Source organism: Panthera onca, chromosome B3 (assembly GCF_046562875.1).
Source record: "Panthera onca isolate mPanOnc1 chromosome B3, mPanOnc1 haplotype 2, whole genome shotgun sequence".
Lineage (NCBI taxonomy): Eukaryota > Metazoa > Chordata > Mammalia > Carnivora > Felidae > Panthera > Panthera onca.
In genome coordinates, this window is record NC_138344.1 from 11,581,331 (window position 1) to 11,598,563 (window position 17,233).

General features: G+C 48.7%; 1 protein-coding gene across 1 annotated transcript in view; it reads right to left on the reverse strand.

Moving 5' to 3' along the window:
* The window catches only part of FAM174B (family with sequence similarity 174 member B), a 35,868-nt gene extending 24,143 nt beyond the window's left edge, over nt 1–11,725 (reverse strand). Inside the window, exon 1 of the mRNA XM_078448980.2 lies at nt 11,200–11,725. Coding sequence (XP_078305106.1) covers nt 11,200–11,555 — 356 coding nt within the window. The 5' untranslated portion in view covers nt 11,556–11,725. The remainder of the gene's footprint in view (nt 1–11,199) is intronic.
* Nucleotides 11,726–17,233: the final 5,508 nt, after the last annotated feature.

The following is a 17,233-nucleotide window of genomic DNA, read 5'->3' on the forward strand; positions in this document are numbered from 1 at the left end:
AACGCAAATGCCACAGAGCCCCGCAGGCACAGGAAACCAGTGAAGCAGGCCTGGTGCTACACGAACATCGGAACGAACGGGATGACAAACGGCGACCAACGCTCTCTGACTCAGAGATGCAAGGTGTTCACAGCCCCGGCCGAGAGCGATGGCTGCGACCCAGCGCCTACCCGCGACTGCCACCTGGAACAGAGGCCCTATGTTTCCAGGGATTCTCGTCTGTCGAGAAAAGCAGACCTCGATTCTCACATGAAGACTTCCAATTTGTGGGGCGCCTGGGTGGCGCAGTCGGTTAAGCGTCCGACTTCAGCCAGGTCACGATCTCGCGGTCCGTGAGTTCGAGCCCCGCGTCAGGCTCTGGGCTGATGGCTCAGAGCCTGGAGCCTGATTCCGATTCTGTGTCTCCCTCTCTCTCTGCCCCTCCCCCGTTCATGCTCTGTCTCTCTCTGTCCCAAAAATAAATAAAAACCGTTGAAAAAAAAATTAAAAAAAAAAAAAAAAAAAAAAAAGACTTCCAATTTGTAAGTGTCCTCAACCATCTCAGTTGTCAAAAACACCGCGCAGATCAAAACGAAACAAAACAAAACAAAAAACGTATCTGCGGACCATCAGTTTGCAACCTCTAGTTCCTGGCCATGGTCATGGATGCCAAGCAGGAGTGATACTCAACAACTCAACGAAAAAATCATGAGCCCAGAAAGATGGAATGACTCGCATGTTCAACCAAGGCCTTCCTCATAGCTGCCCCCCAGCAGTTCAGTTGTTATTCACACAACCTAGCTGCCTCCCTCCCTCCCTCTTGGGCACCATCCCCTTGGGGTTCACGGAAGTGGTGTCATTTCTGACGGAGCCCAATGCCTACATCCGGCACACAATGCGCGTTGTGCCCTGGGGGTGCGTACAGTTCATACAAACACGGACCACGCAAAACAGGCCACGGGACCCCAAAGAGCTTGATCACAAGCCTTAGGGCTTTTCTTCGTAACACCACAGCTTCTGGCCTCCGTCTGCTCTCCACACTTGTTTGTCTGTCGCTCCCTGGGGACTGTCTCCAACTTTCATTCTTCCAAGACAAAAAATAAGCACACCCCCGGCTTTAACCAGCTGGGGGAGTCACGTGCGGTATGGCAACAGCCGACGCACCAAGCAAGACCTGTTCCTCCAGCTGCCAGGTGTGTTTGCAAAGGGTTGGGTCCGCCTTGTTTTTTTAAATGTTTTTTTAACGTTTATTTATTTTTGAGAGACAGAAAGAGACAGAGAATGAGCAGGGGAGGAACAGAGAGAGAGGGAGACACAGAATCCGAAGCAGGCTCCAGGCTCGGAGCTGTCAGCACAGAGCCCAATGCGGGGCTCGAACCCATGAGCCGTGAGATCATGACCTGAGCCGAAGTCAGTTGCTTAGCCAACTGAGCCACCCAGGTGCCCCTAGGTCCGCCTTGTTTTTATACGAGGTACCAGGTGAGGGAGGCGAGGCATAAACGCGACGCAGGCAGCCTCCAGGGGCGGCTCCATGGGTTTCAAGGGCAGTGGCGAGATGACGGAGAGGGACTCTTTTGATGGACCCAGCGGACCCAACTACAGCCTGGAAACTCTGAAGTCACTGTGCTTTGGGACACATGTCATGAGTGACCCTTTCAGCACCCGCTTGTCCCTGCCACGTGGTAGGGGAGGCGTGGGAACGTCACTCCTTGCCACCCGCACCTCACTTCAGGGGCAGTCACTTCTCACAGAAGCTCAGCCCAGATGTCCAGGTGTGTGGGATGGAATTTCTGTGAGCAAGTGTCACCTATACAGCACTTTCTTCTTTTTTTTTTTTTTCAAGTTTATTTATTTGAGAGAAAGAGTGTGTGTGTGTGCATGTGTGTGTGTGCAAGTAGGGTAGGGGCAGAGAGAGAGGGAAAGAGAGTTCCAAGCAGGCTCCACACTGACACAGTGCAAAGCCCGACACAGAGTTCAAACCCACAAACCGTGAGACCATGACCTGAGCCGGAAATCAAGAGTCAAATGCTTAACCGACTGAGCCACCCAGGTGCCCCTGCATCATCTGCTTTCTCCCCTTCTCCCCTGCCTGACCCCGCCGTGACCCCTTTCTCCAGGTCCTTCAGGGCCTCCTGACACTCTCCTCCCCCTCTTCCTCTTCATAGGCTCAGACCTCCAGCCCTCCCTACTGGTCCTTCCAGCCCCTTCCACAGGTCTCCACAACCATCCTGAGTCCCCACTGTAGCCACATCGCTATTCACTCAGTCACTCAGCAAATACTTACTAAGCACCTAGCATGGGTCAGCATTAAAGCAGCACTTTATTTCACTCCATACGATTCTCCCACCCACTACAATTCCCCAAATCCTCCAGCTAGAATTGGTGTCTTCCAAAATCTGGCTTCGAGAAGGGAAGGGCAGAGAACCCTGGCTCGGAAGTCAGATTCCAGCCCTTCACCAGCGGCATGGCCGTGAGCAAGACTACATCACTCTGTGCCTTGATTTACTCATCTGGAAACTGGGCGCTCCGGCCGCACACCGATCGGAGGAATGAGGAAACACAGAAAACGTTTAGCACAGAGCCTGGCACACAGTGAGGGCTTCATGGATATTAGTTGCTACTATTATTGTCATCATCATGATTTCCAAGTGATCGTTTTCTCACACCCCCCCCCCCCAAGGCAAAATCCTCTTCCTCCCCACTTGCCTTCCCAGACCGTTCGGTCTGGGGCCAAAGCCCCTGGGGCCAACCTTCTGCAGTGTATGCTTTTGCTTGTGAGTGTGGCTTTTGTTATATCATTCCTCCATTGAACTGCATTCTTTCTTCTCTACCCAGTAGAATCCTCCAGGGGCATCAGCCTATCTCCTGGATTGCACTAGAAGCTCCTTGGACAGCACAGTCCCCCCTATGCTGACAGTGGGCCTCGGTAAATACACTGGGAAGAAGAATGCTCCATCCATTCAACCATGGTTTCTCCTGGGTCCTTGGCCGAATATGCTGGGGAGACACAGCGGGACCAGACCAAAACCCAGCCCACCACAGATTGGAGGCCCAGAAAGGACCAAGCTGAGCATCAGAACTCCTTGCACTTAAGTTCTGTTCTTCCTACAGACTCACTGGATGACCTCAATAAACCCTCCCCTCTTGTGGCCCTCAGTTTTCTCATCCGAATGAAGGGAGGGAGGTCAAGGGAGCTCTCTGTTGCCACAGCCTCTCCCCTGCGCCACACCTGGCAATAAATGTGGATTTCCTGTCCCCTGCACCCTGAGGAAAATAAAGTCTGGGCTCCTGGCAGATCACCCTTAGATTAAGTATGGATTTTTTTTAAGTGAAACCATGACAACATGATTCCAAATGCATGGTTGCAGAAATTACCTCTGCAAATAGTTAGCACCAAAGCATCAGCCATAAAACTAAAATACCAGCTCAACCCCTCAAGCGTCCTCTGCTTAAAGCGAGGAGGGTGCTACACAGACACTAACACTGGAGACCCCACCCCTGGACGTGCCTCAGGTGTCAGGAGGGACCTGAGTTTGCAAAGCCCACCCCCCCAACCAATGCATACGTGCGCATGAAAGTTTATAGGTAAAGTTATACAAGGCAAAGGGCTCAGGGTTAAATTAAAGAGGGATTTTTCTCCCTTTCGGATTCGAGAGAAGAAATCATTGGCAGGTGCCCAGTCCTCACAGACACATTGGATAAGCAGCCATGAGACACTTCCTCCACTCAGGGTCTTGTGTGTCCAGGGAGGCTCACGCACGTTAGAGTCACCAATTACATCCGAAAGAGGCTCTCAGAGGCAGATGCACCTGCCTGATGACTCTGGCCATATGGCTGTGTCCTCATTGACAGGCAGAAGCAGGACCAAAAGGTTGGATATAAATTACATCTGTTTTCAGAATCGGATTTTTAAATACAAGAGGATACTTTGCTATTGAAAGGGGAGCCAGGGACTTGGTCGACTTGATGTCATTCTAAATATCCCCACAGGCCTTGGAGGCATGTACTCCAGTGAATGCCCAGAAAGGCCCAGTAAACCGCTCACGTGAGGCGACCAACAGCCTCCCAGCCCAGACTGTCAGGGAACCTCAGCACTACCGAAGTCTCAGGCTATCCTTTGTTAAGGGGCTGTCCTGTGCTATAGGAGGATTCTGGGACATCCTTGGACTCGAAATACCACAGGACACTAGCATCCCTCTCTCCAAGTCATGACAATCAAAAATATCTCCAGGGGCACCTGGGTGGCTCAGATGGTTAAGTGCCAGACTTCAGCTCAGCTCATGATCTCACGGTTCATGGGTTCAAGCCCCGCATCAGGCTCTGTGCTGACAGCTCAGAGCCTGGAGCCTGCTTCGGATTCTGTGTCTCCCTCTCTCTCTGCTCCTCCCCCGCTCACACTATCTGTGTGTGTGTGTGTGTGTGTGTCTCTCTCAAAAATAAACATTTAAAAAAATGTCATCTGAATTTTTGCTGTATTATTTAACACTCTTTCTTCACTGTGGTATATAAAATTAAACGGGAGAAGGGGGGAGCGGGGGATTGGATGAAAATGGCCCAAGGATGCAAACTTCCAGTTAGAAGACAAGTTCTGGAAGGTATAATGTTAACCTGATGATGACCGTGGCTCACACTGTGGTACAGTGCATCTGAGAATGGCTAAGCAAGCAGATCCCAAAAGTTCTCGTCATAAAGAAGAAAACAAAAACCTTTTTTTTCTTTTTTTTTTTGTTTGGTATCTGTGTGAGGTGATAGATAGTAAGTAAACTTATTGTGCTAATCATTTCACGATATACGTAATCCAAACCATTCGGCTGTATACCCTCAGCTTACAGTGCTGTATGTCGATTTTATCACAATGAAACTGAAAAGGAAACAGAAAATCCAGTAAAAAATTAAGATTAAGTTAGGATAAATATGTTTCACTTCTATAGCTTTTCCCCCCAATTCAAAAACTTTGGTCGAACAATCAAAAATTACCTGATGCAAAACAAACTGCATGATCTCTCTCAAAGTCATAAAAAGGGGCTTAACTTTCTAACCATGCTCTGCCTACAGCCCCAGTTTATTAAAAGAATATTCCTACGCTAACGAGCAATAACTAAAAACATGTCAGAACGGTTAAGTTTCCCCAAATCCCAAAAGTATGAAGCTGTTATGTTTTCTCTTAAATAACATTTGTTCTTATTATAAATGTAAATACACAGACGATGGGAAATTTGGGGAATCTGGGGTAAGCAGAAAAGTCTTCATTCCTTTTCAAAGACCTGGGTTAGATTTTTTTTTTAATTTTTTAAGGTTTATTTATTTTTGAGAGAGAGTGTGTGATTGCGGCGGTGGGGGGGGGGGGGGGGGGGCGGGACACAGAATCCGAAGCAGGCTCCAGGCTCCCAGCTGCCAGCACAGAGCCTGATGCGAGGCTTGAACCCACGAACTGTGAGATCATGACGTGAGCTGAAGTTGGACCCTCAACCGACTAAGCCACCCAGGCACCCCTACCTGGGTTAGTAAATTCACGGAGCTTCTGGGGTCCCAACATCTTCAGGACGTGGCGGCATGCACCTCTGCCACTGTGGCAAATGTGACAGCCGAGCAGTGTCAGACCACCGAGGATTCATCTTCCTCCCCCGTCCTCCAGGAAGCACCAAAACCCTCCTTCCAACATTAAGAGGATTTTGCAAAGCTTTTGAAATAAGAAATGGCTGGGAATGCAGCCAGCAGAGATCTGGGAGAAATGTGGCCTGGGCAGTGGAGCTCGGAGACTCGCCAAGATGGGGAAAGGATCCCCATGAGGAGAGGAAAGTCGTGGCTGAGGTGGTAGTTTCTCTGCCTTGTCTCCACCCCGGTCATAAGACACCGGAGAGGAGAGCCGGATTCCTCCCAGATTGCAAAGGGTAAATGTCAGACCTGAGAGAGCATGTGGGGCACAATACTGGCTTAAGTTGTGTCATCCCTGACTCCATGCAACCCACCAGATCTTTCCAAACATCCAAAAGTTAGAGGAATTGCCGTTTTCTACTTCCTAGACAGCCTCCTTGTTGCTTCTCTTCTAGCTCTCAGAAACAGATCAAGTAAGAGACCTGGGGAGGCAGTCCCACTACCAGCTGGGCAGAACTGCACGTGTGGACACACACACACACACACACACACACACACACACACACACACACACACACACACACAGAGTGAAGGTACCCTGCATCCACACTGCCTTTCTCTCCTTCCAATTTTGTCTCCTCTTAAAACAGTGTTGCTTAATGATTCAAACACATGAACAAGGTGTCAATGATTCTGCAGATGGCAGGATCGGCTCGATTCATAAGTCCGGGAAGAGGGAGCTGTTCAACCTCAGTAGAAAATGGAAAAATGCAAAACAAACCAATGAGATTCCAATTACACCCACCTAATTGGAACAGTGAGAAAGCCAAATGGTACTAATACTCGACAGGATCGCAGAACCCTCAGGCACTACAGGAGGAAGGGCAAACCGGTACATACTCCAGAGAATCATGTATGAGTCACCCTGGGGCCCAGAAACCCCACATGTACACCCCAGCTGCCCCCACACAGGTCCCCGAGAAGACATGTCCCAAGCCACAGCAACGAGCTGAGTGCACAGACAAGGGACAGCTGAAAAGAACATATGTCTGTTGTAAGGAAACTCAGAGCATGTAAAAATTTTTATTTTTCAGGTTATATAAAAACATAACCTGAAAAATAATAATCACCCACATCCATAAATGTGCACACACACAGATTTCTTTGCATACTCATTGTATGTATATAATTTATGATTTAAATGCCATCGTACTCTCCATACTATTTTGTAACCCGTCCCACTCGATAATAGCTGTTAGATCAATGCCATCATTTTTAACAGCTGTACCGTATTCCACATGTTTCATAAGTTATTTAACCAAGACCCAGTTGTTAAATACTGAGGTTATTTAAATCCTTTTACTACCAAACAGAACTGCTCTGAACCTTCCTGCCCATGGACCTTTGCTGCTTCTTCTAATTAATAAAATTGGAAGAAAGATGGATCACAGTGAAAAACGTGTGTACCCTGGGAATGGAATTGCTTCATTAAAGGTATCTATATATTTCACTACAATATACATTCTGTGCTTTCCTTTTCTTTTTTTAAATTTTTTTAATGTTTATTCATTTTTGAGAGACAGCATAAGTAAGCAGAGGAGGGGCAGAGAGAGAGGGAGACACAGAATCCAAAGCAGGCTCCGGGCTCTGAGCTGTCAACACAGAGCCCGAGGCAGGGCTCGAACTCACGAACCACGAGATCATGACCTGAGCTGAAGTCAGATGCTTAATAGACTGAGCCACCCAGGTGCCCCTCTGTGCTTTCCATTTGAACAGTTTCCTTGACTCCACATTTTTCCTGCTGTCTGGCCAGGTGGCTCCTTCAGGGAAAACACACAAAGGGGCTAGCATTGCTGCTTGGTAAGCAATACCCTGACTATACTCTTCCTCCCTTGTCTGCGTTGTTAAGGAAATGGAGAGTCTCCATCCAAATATATTCCTACCTCGCAGGCTTCTGGCATGAGCCAGGCATCTGGGCACAGAGGACATTTTGAGAAACAGCAGTAATATAAAATACTTAGAGGAGTTCAACATTCATTTGCTAACAACATCTTCATTAGATGCCAGCTTCGTGCTTGGAGGCTACCTGGTGCCAGAGAGGCACAGACGATCAAGGGCCAGCCTTGCTCTTGGGAGTCCCCAGGCTGGAAAGCAGAGGGACACGTTCAGTGACTGTCTCGACTCCACGTAGGAATTTCCAAACTCCAAAGGTGCTCAGGGAGCCCTGGAGGGCCCTGCTGGAGGAGGTTTCTCAGAGGAGGCAACAGAGGAGGGCAAAGAGCCATGAGCTGGCCGTGTAGTCTCGGTGGCAGAGGGGACTCCAGGCAGAGGGTCAGAGCGGAGCAAGGCATGCAGGTCCCAGGCCACGTGGCACCTCTGGAGAACCTCTGGGAGCCCCGCGGGGCTGGAGCGGTGGGCAGAGCTGACACAGGGACTCGAGAGAGAGGCAGAGCCCTGTTCATGAAGAGCCAACATAGTCTGCAGCCTAAGGAGCTTGTTTGGGGGTGGGGGGAACAGGTGGGCAGAGGAAGGACAAGACCAGAGAGGGAGGATGGACGGGGCGGGGACAAGGCTGGCAGCAGGGGCACCAGTGTGAAGGCTACTGCTATGACTTAGAGACAAGGTAGGGAGGCAAGCCCAGCAGAAGTGCTGGCAGGAAGGGGAGCCTGGGTGGCTCAGTCGGTTAAGCGTTAGACTTCAGGTCATGAAGCTCAGGTCATAATCTCACAGTTGGTGAGTTCAATCCCCACATCGAGCTGTCTGCTGTCAGCACAGAACCTGCTTTGGATCCTTTGTCCCCCTCTCTCTGCCCTTACCCCGCTTGCTCTGTCTCTCTCTCTCATTCTCTCTCTCAAAAATAAACATTAAAAAAAGAAGAAGAGGAAGAAGATGGAGAAGGAGAAGGAGAAGGAGAAGGAGAAGGAGAAGGAGAAGGAGAAGAAGTACTGGCAGGTGGAGAAGCCTCCATGGGGGAAGAAGGGATGTGGGCCCAGGCGAGATAGCCTCAGGGTCACTCGAAGGGTGGAATGGCCAGGACTCAGTGACTACACGCTAAGGATCTGAGAGAGGGAACACATAAAGCATGACACCCGGCCGGGACAGCAGGTGGTCAGGGAGGCCCGACGAACCGAGCCTGCCAAGGGCTGTGGAGAGGAGGAAAGCTCACGGTATAGACCATGAGCAAGATGGGGCGCTGGCGCTGCCTCAGCCACAGATTTATAGCACATTCTAGAATCTAGTGGGCAACTCACTCTACTCCCTGTAATGTGACTTTCTCCTCTGCAAAGGACCACATGGGGACTGTGTACCACTAAGGCCCTTCCCAGCTGTAAAATGCTTTAAGCTCCTGTCGGCATCAGAAACCGGGATGCCAGTGGTCCACCTGCAAACTCACCCCAAGAAAGACACCTTCCATGGACGAAGAGGCAAGTCATATATGACCAGCTTCTATGAAATCAGAACCTTCTTCCTACACGAAGCAAACAAGCAGACGAGGCCTGAGCAACAGGCAGCTCACATCTGGCCACATGCTGACTGCCTTTCTCCCCCACCCCTTGGTAATAAGGAGCAGACTAGCAAAATAGTTCAAATGCCTTCTTAAAAAGCACACTGCCTTGTAGGCTCAGAGGCCTATTTTGAGCAAAATGTTTCAAACCTCTGTGCTCAGAGCCAGTCTAGGCATCAACAGCTCACTCCAGCTGAACGATCAGGGAGTCCGTGAAGGACTCTGGTGCATCCGCTGGATGCCAGGCCAGCATCCGGCACTGAGATACGAGGGGGCACCGGACATCCCTGTCTCCCAGGCCTGTCTGCTCAGAATGGGAGCTTGACAGCAAACCCAGCCACCCAGCCCTGCGCAAGAAGGCTTGTACGGAGGATGCGCAAGGCTAGCGCTGGGGGAAGCCAGAAAAGGAAGTGGACCTCACTCGAATGTCCAGAAAACTACTCAGAGGAAGGGGCATGGGAGCTTGATGCAGACCTGGAAGGTGTGCCGCAGGAGCTGGCCCAGCAGTGGGAAGGCACAGGCCAACCATGGAGCATAAGGAAATGAGCAAGGGACGGAGAGAAGCTCAGAAGGGCTGGCTGATGGCCACAGGATGGGCTGGGGCCAGTCTGTAAGAGCCCTGAAGGCCACACCCAGGTAGCAGTGCAGGGAGCCACCGAAGTTTGCAAGCAGAGGAGCGAAGGCAGTGGAAAGGATGGGGTGAAGAGGGGCAATTCAATGACCAAAGTACATCAAGGGGACCAGCACAGTGAGGAACAACATGGCCGGGACCAGGGCAGGGGACAGAGTGGGGGGTGGATGTGGGAACACTATTCCCCTTTCTCCATTTTCTCAGGACCACTGGCATTTAATCCTACAGACCCGCAAGGAAACACTTGGACACAGAGTTGCACAGCACCAACAGCAAACCTCAACAGACAGCCGGACCCTGCCTTTCCAGGTCTGGTTTCCATTCCTGTGCTGAAAATGCTCCCCCGAGGAGAGCCCCAAGGAGCCCCCAGAGGAGGGCCCCTGGCCCCAACCCTCCAACAGCTGATCAAACAGCAAAGCACACTGTGTACACATCAAGGGGGGTGGGGTGGGCACGGAATAACTCACACACACACACACACACACACACACACACACACAGATTTCCAGGTGGCCCGTCTGAGCAACAGGACACATTTGCACCATTTCCTGCAAAAACAGGATTTCCCAGGCATTCAGAGAAAATGTCCCCCTTGCATTCGCTGTGGTCTTCTCCATCTCTGCTCCAAGGACCCAGGGTCCTCCTTCCTTATTTCCCATACACTTTCCCCCTGAACTTGAGCAACCTACAAAAGCCTCCCCCAGACCCTCACTCTCTAGTAAGTCTTCACTGGGGCAGCCCCATCAGGCAGGAGCACAGGAGAGCCATTTGTATCCCCCAACAGTCCCTCAGACCACCAAGGGTCGCCAAGCACCCACCCTGGTGCCCAGCTCCAATTCCTGGTGCAAAGTCACCTCCAACACACGCCCTGGGCGCATTCCATCCTCGATGCTTTTGTTGTTGTTGTTGTTGTTGTTGTTGTTGTTGTTGTTGTTTTTGGTAGCACAAGGAAGGAAAAGGAAAAGGGCAGGTGGGGCACTGGGGAACCTTCGAAGCAAAAAAAAGGAAAGAACAGCAAGACGGGTAAAGTTGAAGGCAGACGGACTTGGGCTCAAATTCTACCTCCACCACTGAGTTTACTTGGATAAACTACCACGCTTTTCTGGAGGTTTTTTCCCCCATCTGTGAAATGGGTGTAAAAATAAATTCCGTGTAAAAATAAATACTGAATTAATTACCAGAATTGGTAGCGCTACTGTTAGCTTAAGCGCTAGCAGAGAGTTCAAAGGAATCCAGTATTCACGACAGCTATCGTTAAAGGGGGGAGAAAATTTATAAAACGTTTGGGGGGTGCGGGGCGGTCGGCAGAGCGCACGCCCGCCGGGTAGGGCCGGAGACGCTCGGCTGGGCTGGCTGGAGCGCACCGAGGCCCCGAGCGGAGCCGCGCGCCCGGAGCAGCCGTGCGCGCGGGGGTGGCGGGCGCGCGGTGACAGCAGGTTGGCGGGGCAGGTTGGCCCGCGGGGGAACGGCAGCGAGCGTGCGGACCCACCTGAAGACGCGCAGCAGCAGGCAGGCGATGAGCAGCGCGGTGAAGGCGCACGCCACTATCACGGCCGCCTTCAGGGTGGGCAGGTCGCGGAGCAGGCGGGAGATGCGGGTCACCAGGGCGTCGCCGCTGCTGTTGGAGCTGCCGCCGCCCGCCGCCGCCGCCGCCGCGGCCCCAGACCCCGTCCGGGTGGCGTTGCCGGGCCCCGGGCCGGGCGACGGCCGCGGCTGGCGCTCGGCTTGGGGCTGCGGCGCCGGGGCGGACTCGGCTCTGAGGGCGCGGGCGGCGGGCGCGGCCAGGAGCGCGAGCAGCAGCAGCAGCAGCGGCAGGAGCGGCGCGGGCGGCGGCGCGGCGCGCATCGTGCGGTCGGGCGGCGCCGGGCCCCGCGGGGCGCGCGCGCGGCGGAGCCCCGGTCCCGCACCGGCGCCGAGGCCTGCACCCGGGGCTTCCGCGGCGGAGGCGGCTGCGCGGTGCTCGGCAGGAAGCTGCGGCGCCCGGAAGAGCCCGAGCCGCAGCCGCCGCCGCTGCCACCAACACGTTGCACGGAGTCATTCGACGGGCCGCGGCCCCACGTGGGCGGAGCAGGCCACCCGGGCCCCGGTGCGGGCTGTGCCCCGCTCACCGGCGGCTTCATTCCCCCCCCCCCCCCGCGCCAACCCCACCCCGGGGAGCCCGGGACCCCTGCGTGGAAGCAATCACGGTCAGGCTCACTATTGCGCCGGCCCTGTGCTTCGGAGTTTACGTTTTATTTATTTCATTTAATCCTAAAGCCCCTTTAGGAGGCAGGTAATTCTTTATCCTCATTTAATCGTTGATTTAGGACCCAGAGAGCCAGCTCACAGTAACCCAGATTCTGTCAGACTAAGAACCAAAGCCTATGGGACGTCGAGGTAAACCCCCAGTTTACAGATGAGGAAACAGACCTCCAGGGTGAAGGGTTTGCCCCATGCCCTATGCGTTGCAATATATTTTAGTATCTCCCCAATTTCCCTCTGTGTCTCCTTTCTTATGTTCTCAGTTTTCAGACATTTTGCACCTCTGCTTATGAACTGGATTGGGAAGTGCATTCCTGCCTTGAAAACTTTGCTGTGGAACAGTAGTTGGGGGCATTAACAGGCTTCCTCCGAGACCAAAGTTTTAGGCTCCAAAAGTAATTGGCTGCCTCTGGTTTGGAAGCTACATGATGCGGAAGTGGAGAAAGATCATTGTGGAGGGTCCAGTGTGAGGCCCAAAGGTGGGAACTGAGGGCTTTCCTGGAGCATTAGAAACTACACTGAGGACCTGCCACCTTTCACTTTGAGGACCAAATATGGCAGTAAACTCTCTAATGGCAGTTGAACAGGTAAGGACACAGGACAAGGATTCACTGACCTTAAACAGCTCTCTCCTGGTCCTGCTAGAGAAAGGACAGATAAAGATAATACAGTGTATCAGTTAGCTGTTGCTGCCTAACAAATTACCTCAAAACTTTGAGGCTTAAAACAGCACACATGTATTATCTCACAGTCTGTGTAGGCTAGGAATCTGAGCATAGCTTAACAGAGACCTCTGTTTTAGGATCTCTCAGGGGTATATGCAGGTTAGCAGGTGCTGGGGTCTTATCTGAAGGCTCAAGTGGAGAAGGACCTTCTTCCAAGCTCCATCAGTGTTTGTTGGCCAGAAGAAACTCTTCACAGACTGTTGGACTGACAGCCTCAGTTCCCTACTGATGATGGCCTGAGGCTGCCCTCAGTTCCTTACCATGTGGGCCCTTCCAATATGGCAGCTTGCTTCATCAAAATGTACAAGCTTGGAAGCCAATGGGAGTCTACTACCAAGGCAGAAGTCACTATCTTATGAAACCTTATCATAGAAGCAACATCCCAGCACCTTTGCTGTATTCTGTTGGTTACAGGCAAGTTACCAATCTTGTCCACACTCAGGAGGAAGAGATTACACAGGGGTGTGAAAGTCAGGAAGCAGGGATTATTGAGGCCATCCATGAAGATGCCTGCCACTGTATGTGATACATTTTGATTCAGTGGGATGAACAGTAATCGGGTTATCACCCAGCAAATACTATTTGAAATGTATGTTGAGTATTTTGGCGTGCCCCAGTGGTGATAAATTTGGACAGATCACATGATTCAGGTCTCTTCCATCTCTAAAATGCCACGTTATGGCATGTCAGAAATGTTGCTTTGGTACAAAGCCAACATTATCATATCAGCATGACAGAATTTATAAAAAGAAGTTCCTTAAAGAGCTTACTCTGACACCCATGACTTTACAGCACAGCGTTCAAGGGCATAAACCCTAGACATCACAGGTTCATATTTTTGTCCTTATCCAAAATTCCTGTGTAGTGGAGCAGAGAGGTCCTGAGCTCTGGAGTCTCTCAGCCAGGATGAGAGGTTTAAGCACGGAGTGGCCTCGGTCAAGGTGTTTAACCATCAAATCCAAGTTATTTTTAATGTCTACAATACTTAGCTCAGTAAGGTCACTGAAAATATCCATAAGAAAGGAGAAAATATTAGTACCTTATCCTTCTTTTGCTATAATTCCTGGACCTGTGTAGACTTATTTTGATTATTTAACATTGACTTACCACCAAAGATGTAAAAAGTATAAATGTTAGATATTTTTAGTAAAGTGAAACTTTAGAATCTCTCATTCCTCCTATTTGCTGCATAAATCATCATAACAAAGGACTTATTTATAAATTGCCCTAAATTAGAGTTCCTTAAACATTTAGATTAAACCATCCATAGACAGTGACATTTTTAACGTGGAACACAGATGACCGGCCACAGAAAACTCTGGCTGATTTCAGAAAAGGGGAGTTTATTGGAAGCATGTTGGGTTGCTTCTAGAATCAACTGGTAACTAGAGGAGAAGTTCTAAAAGTGTGGTCTGTGGACCCCTCAAGTCTCTGAGATCCTTTCAAGGAATTTCACTGATGGGGTGAAGATTAATGCCATAATAATACTAAAATATTATTTGACTTTTTCACTGAGTTAACATTTGCACTAATATTGCAAAAACAATGGTGATAAAAACCGATGGTGTCTCACTTCCCCAAAGAAGACATCCAGATGGCCAACAGACACACAAAAAGATGCTCATCCTCACTTATCAGGGAAATCCAAATCAAAACTACAATGAGCTATCACTTCACACCGGTCAGAATGGCTAAAGTCAACAACACAAGAAACGACAAGCGTTGGTGAGGATGTGGAGAGAGAGGAACCCTTGAGCACTGTTGGTGGGAATTCAGCCACTGTGGAAAATAGTGTGGAGTTTCCTCAAAAAGTTAAAAACAGAATTACCCTACGATTCAGCAATCGCACTATTTTTTTTAACCCAAAGAATACAAAAACACTAACTAAAGGGATACACGGACCCGTATGTTTATAGCAGCATTATCTATAACAGCCAAGATATGGAAGCAGCCCAAATGTCCATCAATTGATGAATGGATAAAGAAGATGTGAGACTGTGTGTGTGTATACACACACACACACACACACACACACACACACACACACGAAGATGTGATATATATGATGTGATATATATATAAAAGAAGATGTGATATATATAATATTATAATGGGATGTTTTATATATATATGATGTGAAATGTTATTCAGCTATTAAAAGGAATGAAATCTTGCCATTTTCAAGGACATGGATGGAGCTCGAGAGTACAATGCTAAGTGAGATAAGTCCAAGACAAATACCATAAGATTTCACTCACATGTGGAATTTAAGGAACAGAACAAATGAACAAAGGGGAAAAAAAAGAGACAAACCAGAAAAAACTCTAGGGAACAAACTTATGGTTACCAGAGGGAGGTGGGTGGGGGGTGGGTAAAATAAGGGAGGAAGATTAAGAGTACTTTGATTATGATGAGCATGGAGTAATGTATGGAATTGTTGAATCACTACATTGTACATATAACACTAATAGAACACTGCCCATCAAGTAACTAAAATTAAAACTTAAAAAAAAAAGACAACTGATGGTGTCTTATCATGTATCAACACAAACTATACCCATAGTAATTGAATTCTTCACAACCATGCGCGATAGGGAAAAAAAAAAAGCTATAGCCATGAAATTATTAAATCTTGACCCTTGGGAACAGAACATTTTAATATTACATGTGATGAAATGGAAAGTATGAATAAGTCACTTCTGCTGCACACTGAAGCATGATGTTTGTCTTAAGAAAAAGCACATGTGCCATTCTTAGAGTTGCAAACTGAACAAGCCACTTTTTTCACAGAATACCATTTCCAATCAAAAGAGTGCTTTTAACCTGGTTTTTGGCAGGCATTTTCTCAAAAATGAGCAAGATGAGCCTGTCACTCCACAGATAATAACTGAGTGCATTGTAGCCAATGATAAAATTCAAACCTTCGAGTGAAAATTTGAATTCTTAGAAAACCTGTCAATTAGGATGCTCTCTGCAGTGAGCTAGACTGCTTCCCAATCCTTCAAGACTTTTCTGATTAGCTTTCGAATTTAGATGTTATATAATGATATATGTCAACATTTAGAAGCTCTGCATAAATCAGCAAACCAGTTTTTCTAAACGGCCAATGTGCAATGCTACAAAATCATGCATGGGGTAGGGGTCGGGGTGGGGGAATCATGTGTGGGTAACACATCCATTCAAAGTGCAAGGTAAACAAACAGATTTTGAGGAAACAAAGTGCAGCAGTCCATTGTCATGGTTTTAGATTTCACATTGTAACTGATGTTTAAGAACGACTAGTTGTGGGGAGCCTGGGTGGCTCAGTCGGTGGAGAGCCCAACTCTTGGTGTTAGCTCAGGTCATGACCTCGAGGTTTGTGAGATCGAGCCCAGCATCAGGCTCTGTGCTGACAACGTGCAGCCTGCTTGGGTTCTCTCTCCCTCTTTCTGCCCCTCCCCCACTCATGTGCACACACGCACTCTCTCTCTCTCTCTAAGTAAATAAATAAACATTAAAAAAAAAAAAACTACTAGTTGCAAGTTCAGATGCAGTATCAAAGAAGAATGTCTATACTATTTGAAGACTATTAAAATTCTCCTCCCTTGTCTGAGCACGTATCTGGGTAAGACTGGATTTCCTTCATATTCTTCAGATTCGCAACAGATTGAAAGCAAAAGCAAATATAAAGATCCATTTATCTTCTATTAAGTCTGATATTAAAAATATCTACAAAAATAAAAAGGTTGGGGCGCCTAGGTGGCTCAGTGGGTTAAGCGTCCGACTTCGGCTCAGGTCATGATCTCACAGTTTGTGAGTTCAAGGCCCGCATCAGGCTCTGTGCTTACAGCTCAGAGCCTGGAGCCTGCTTTGGATTCTTTCTCTCCCTCTCTCTGCCCCTCCTCTGCTCATGCTCTGTCTCTCTCTCTCTCCTTTAAAAATAAACATTAAAAAAATTAAAAAACAAAAAGTTAAACAATGCCACTCTTCTATTTTTTGAGAAAACTTTTGAGAAAACAGTTATTTTTCCATAACAATGTTATCAATGTTAACATATTAATGTATTTGTAATTTTGTTTTTAAAATGAGTTAATAGGGGCACTTGGGTGGCTCAGTCAGTTAACTGTCCAACTCTTGGTTTTGGCTCATGTCATGATCTCACGGCTTCGTGGGTTCAAGCCCCAGATCAGGCTCTGCGCTGACAGGACAGAGCCTGCATGGGATTCTCTCTCTCTCTCCCTCTCTCTGGCCCTCCCCCACTTGCGCTGTCTCTCTCAAAATAAATAAATAAACTTTAAAATTTTTTAAATGAATTAATAAGCATTTTTAAGTTTTCTCCATTTTAAATTTCTAACGTGGTATGTGACTGGCTCACTCAGTGGAGCGTACAATTCTTGGTCTCCGGGTCATGAGTTCGAGCCCCAGGCTGGGGGTAGAAATTACTTAACATAAAACAAATTGCTTAAAAATGTTTAAACAATAAACTTCTAATACAGTAAAGATCAATGGGTATAACCTAAGGTCCTTCATCTTTATTAAGACTAGAAATCAAGAAGGAACCAAAACATTCAGGGACTA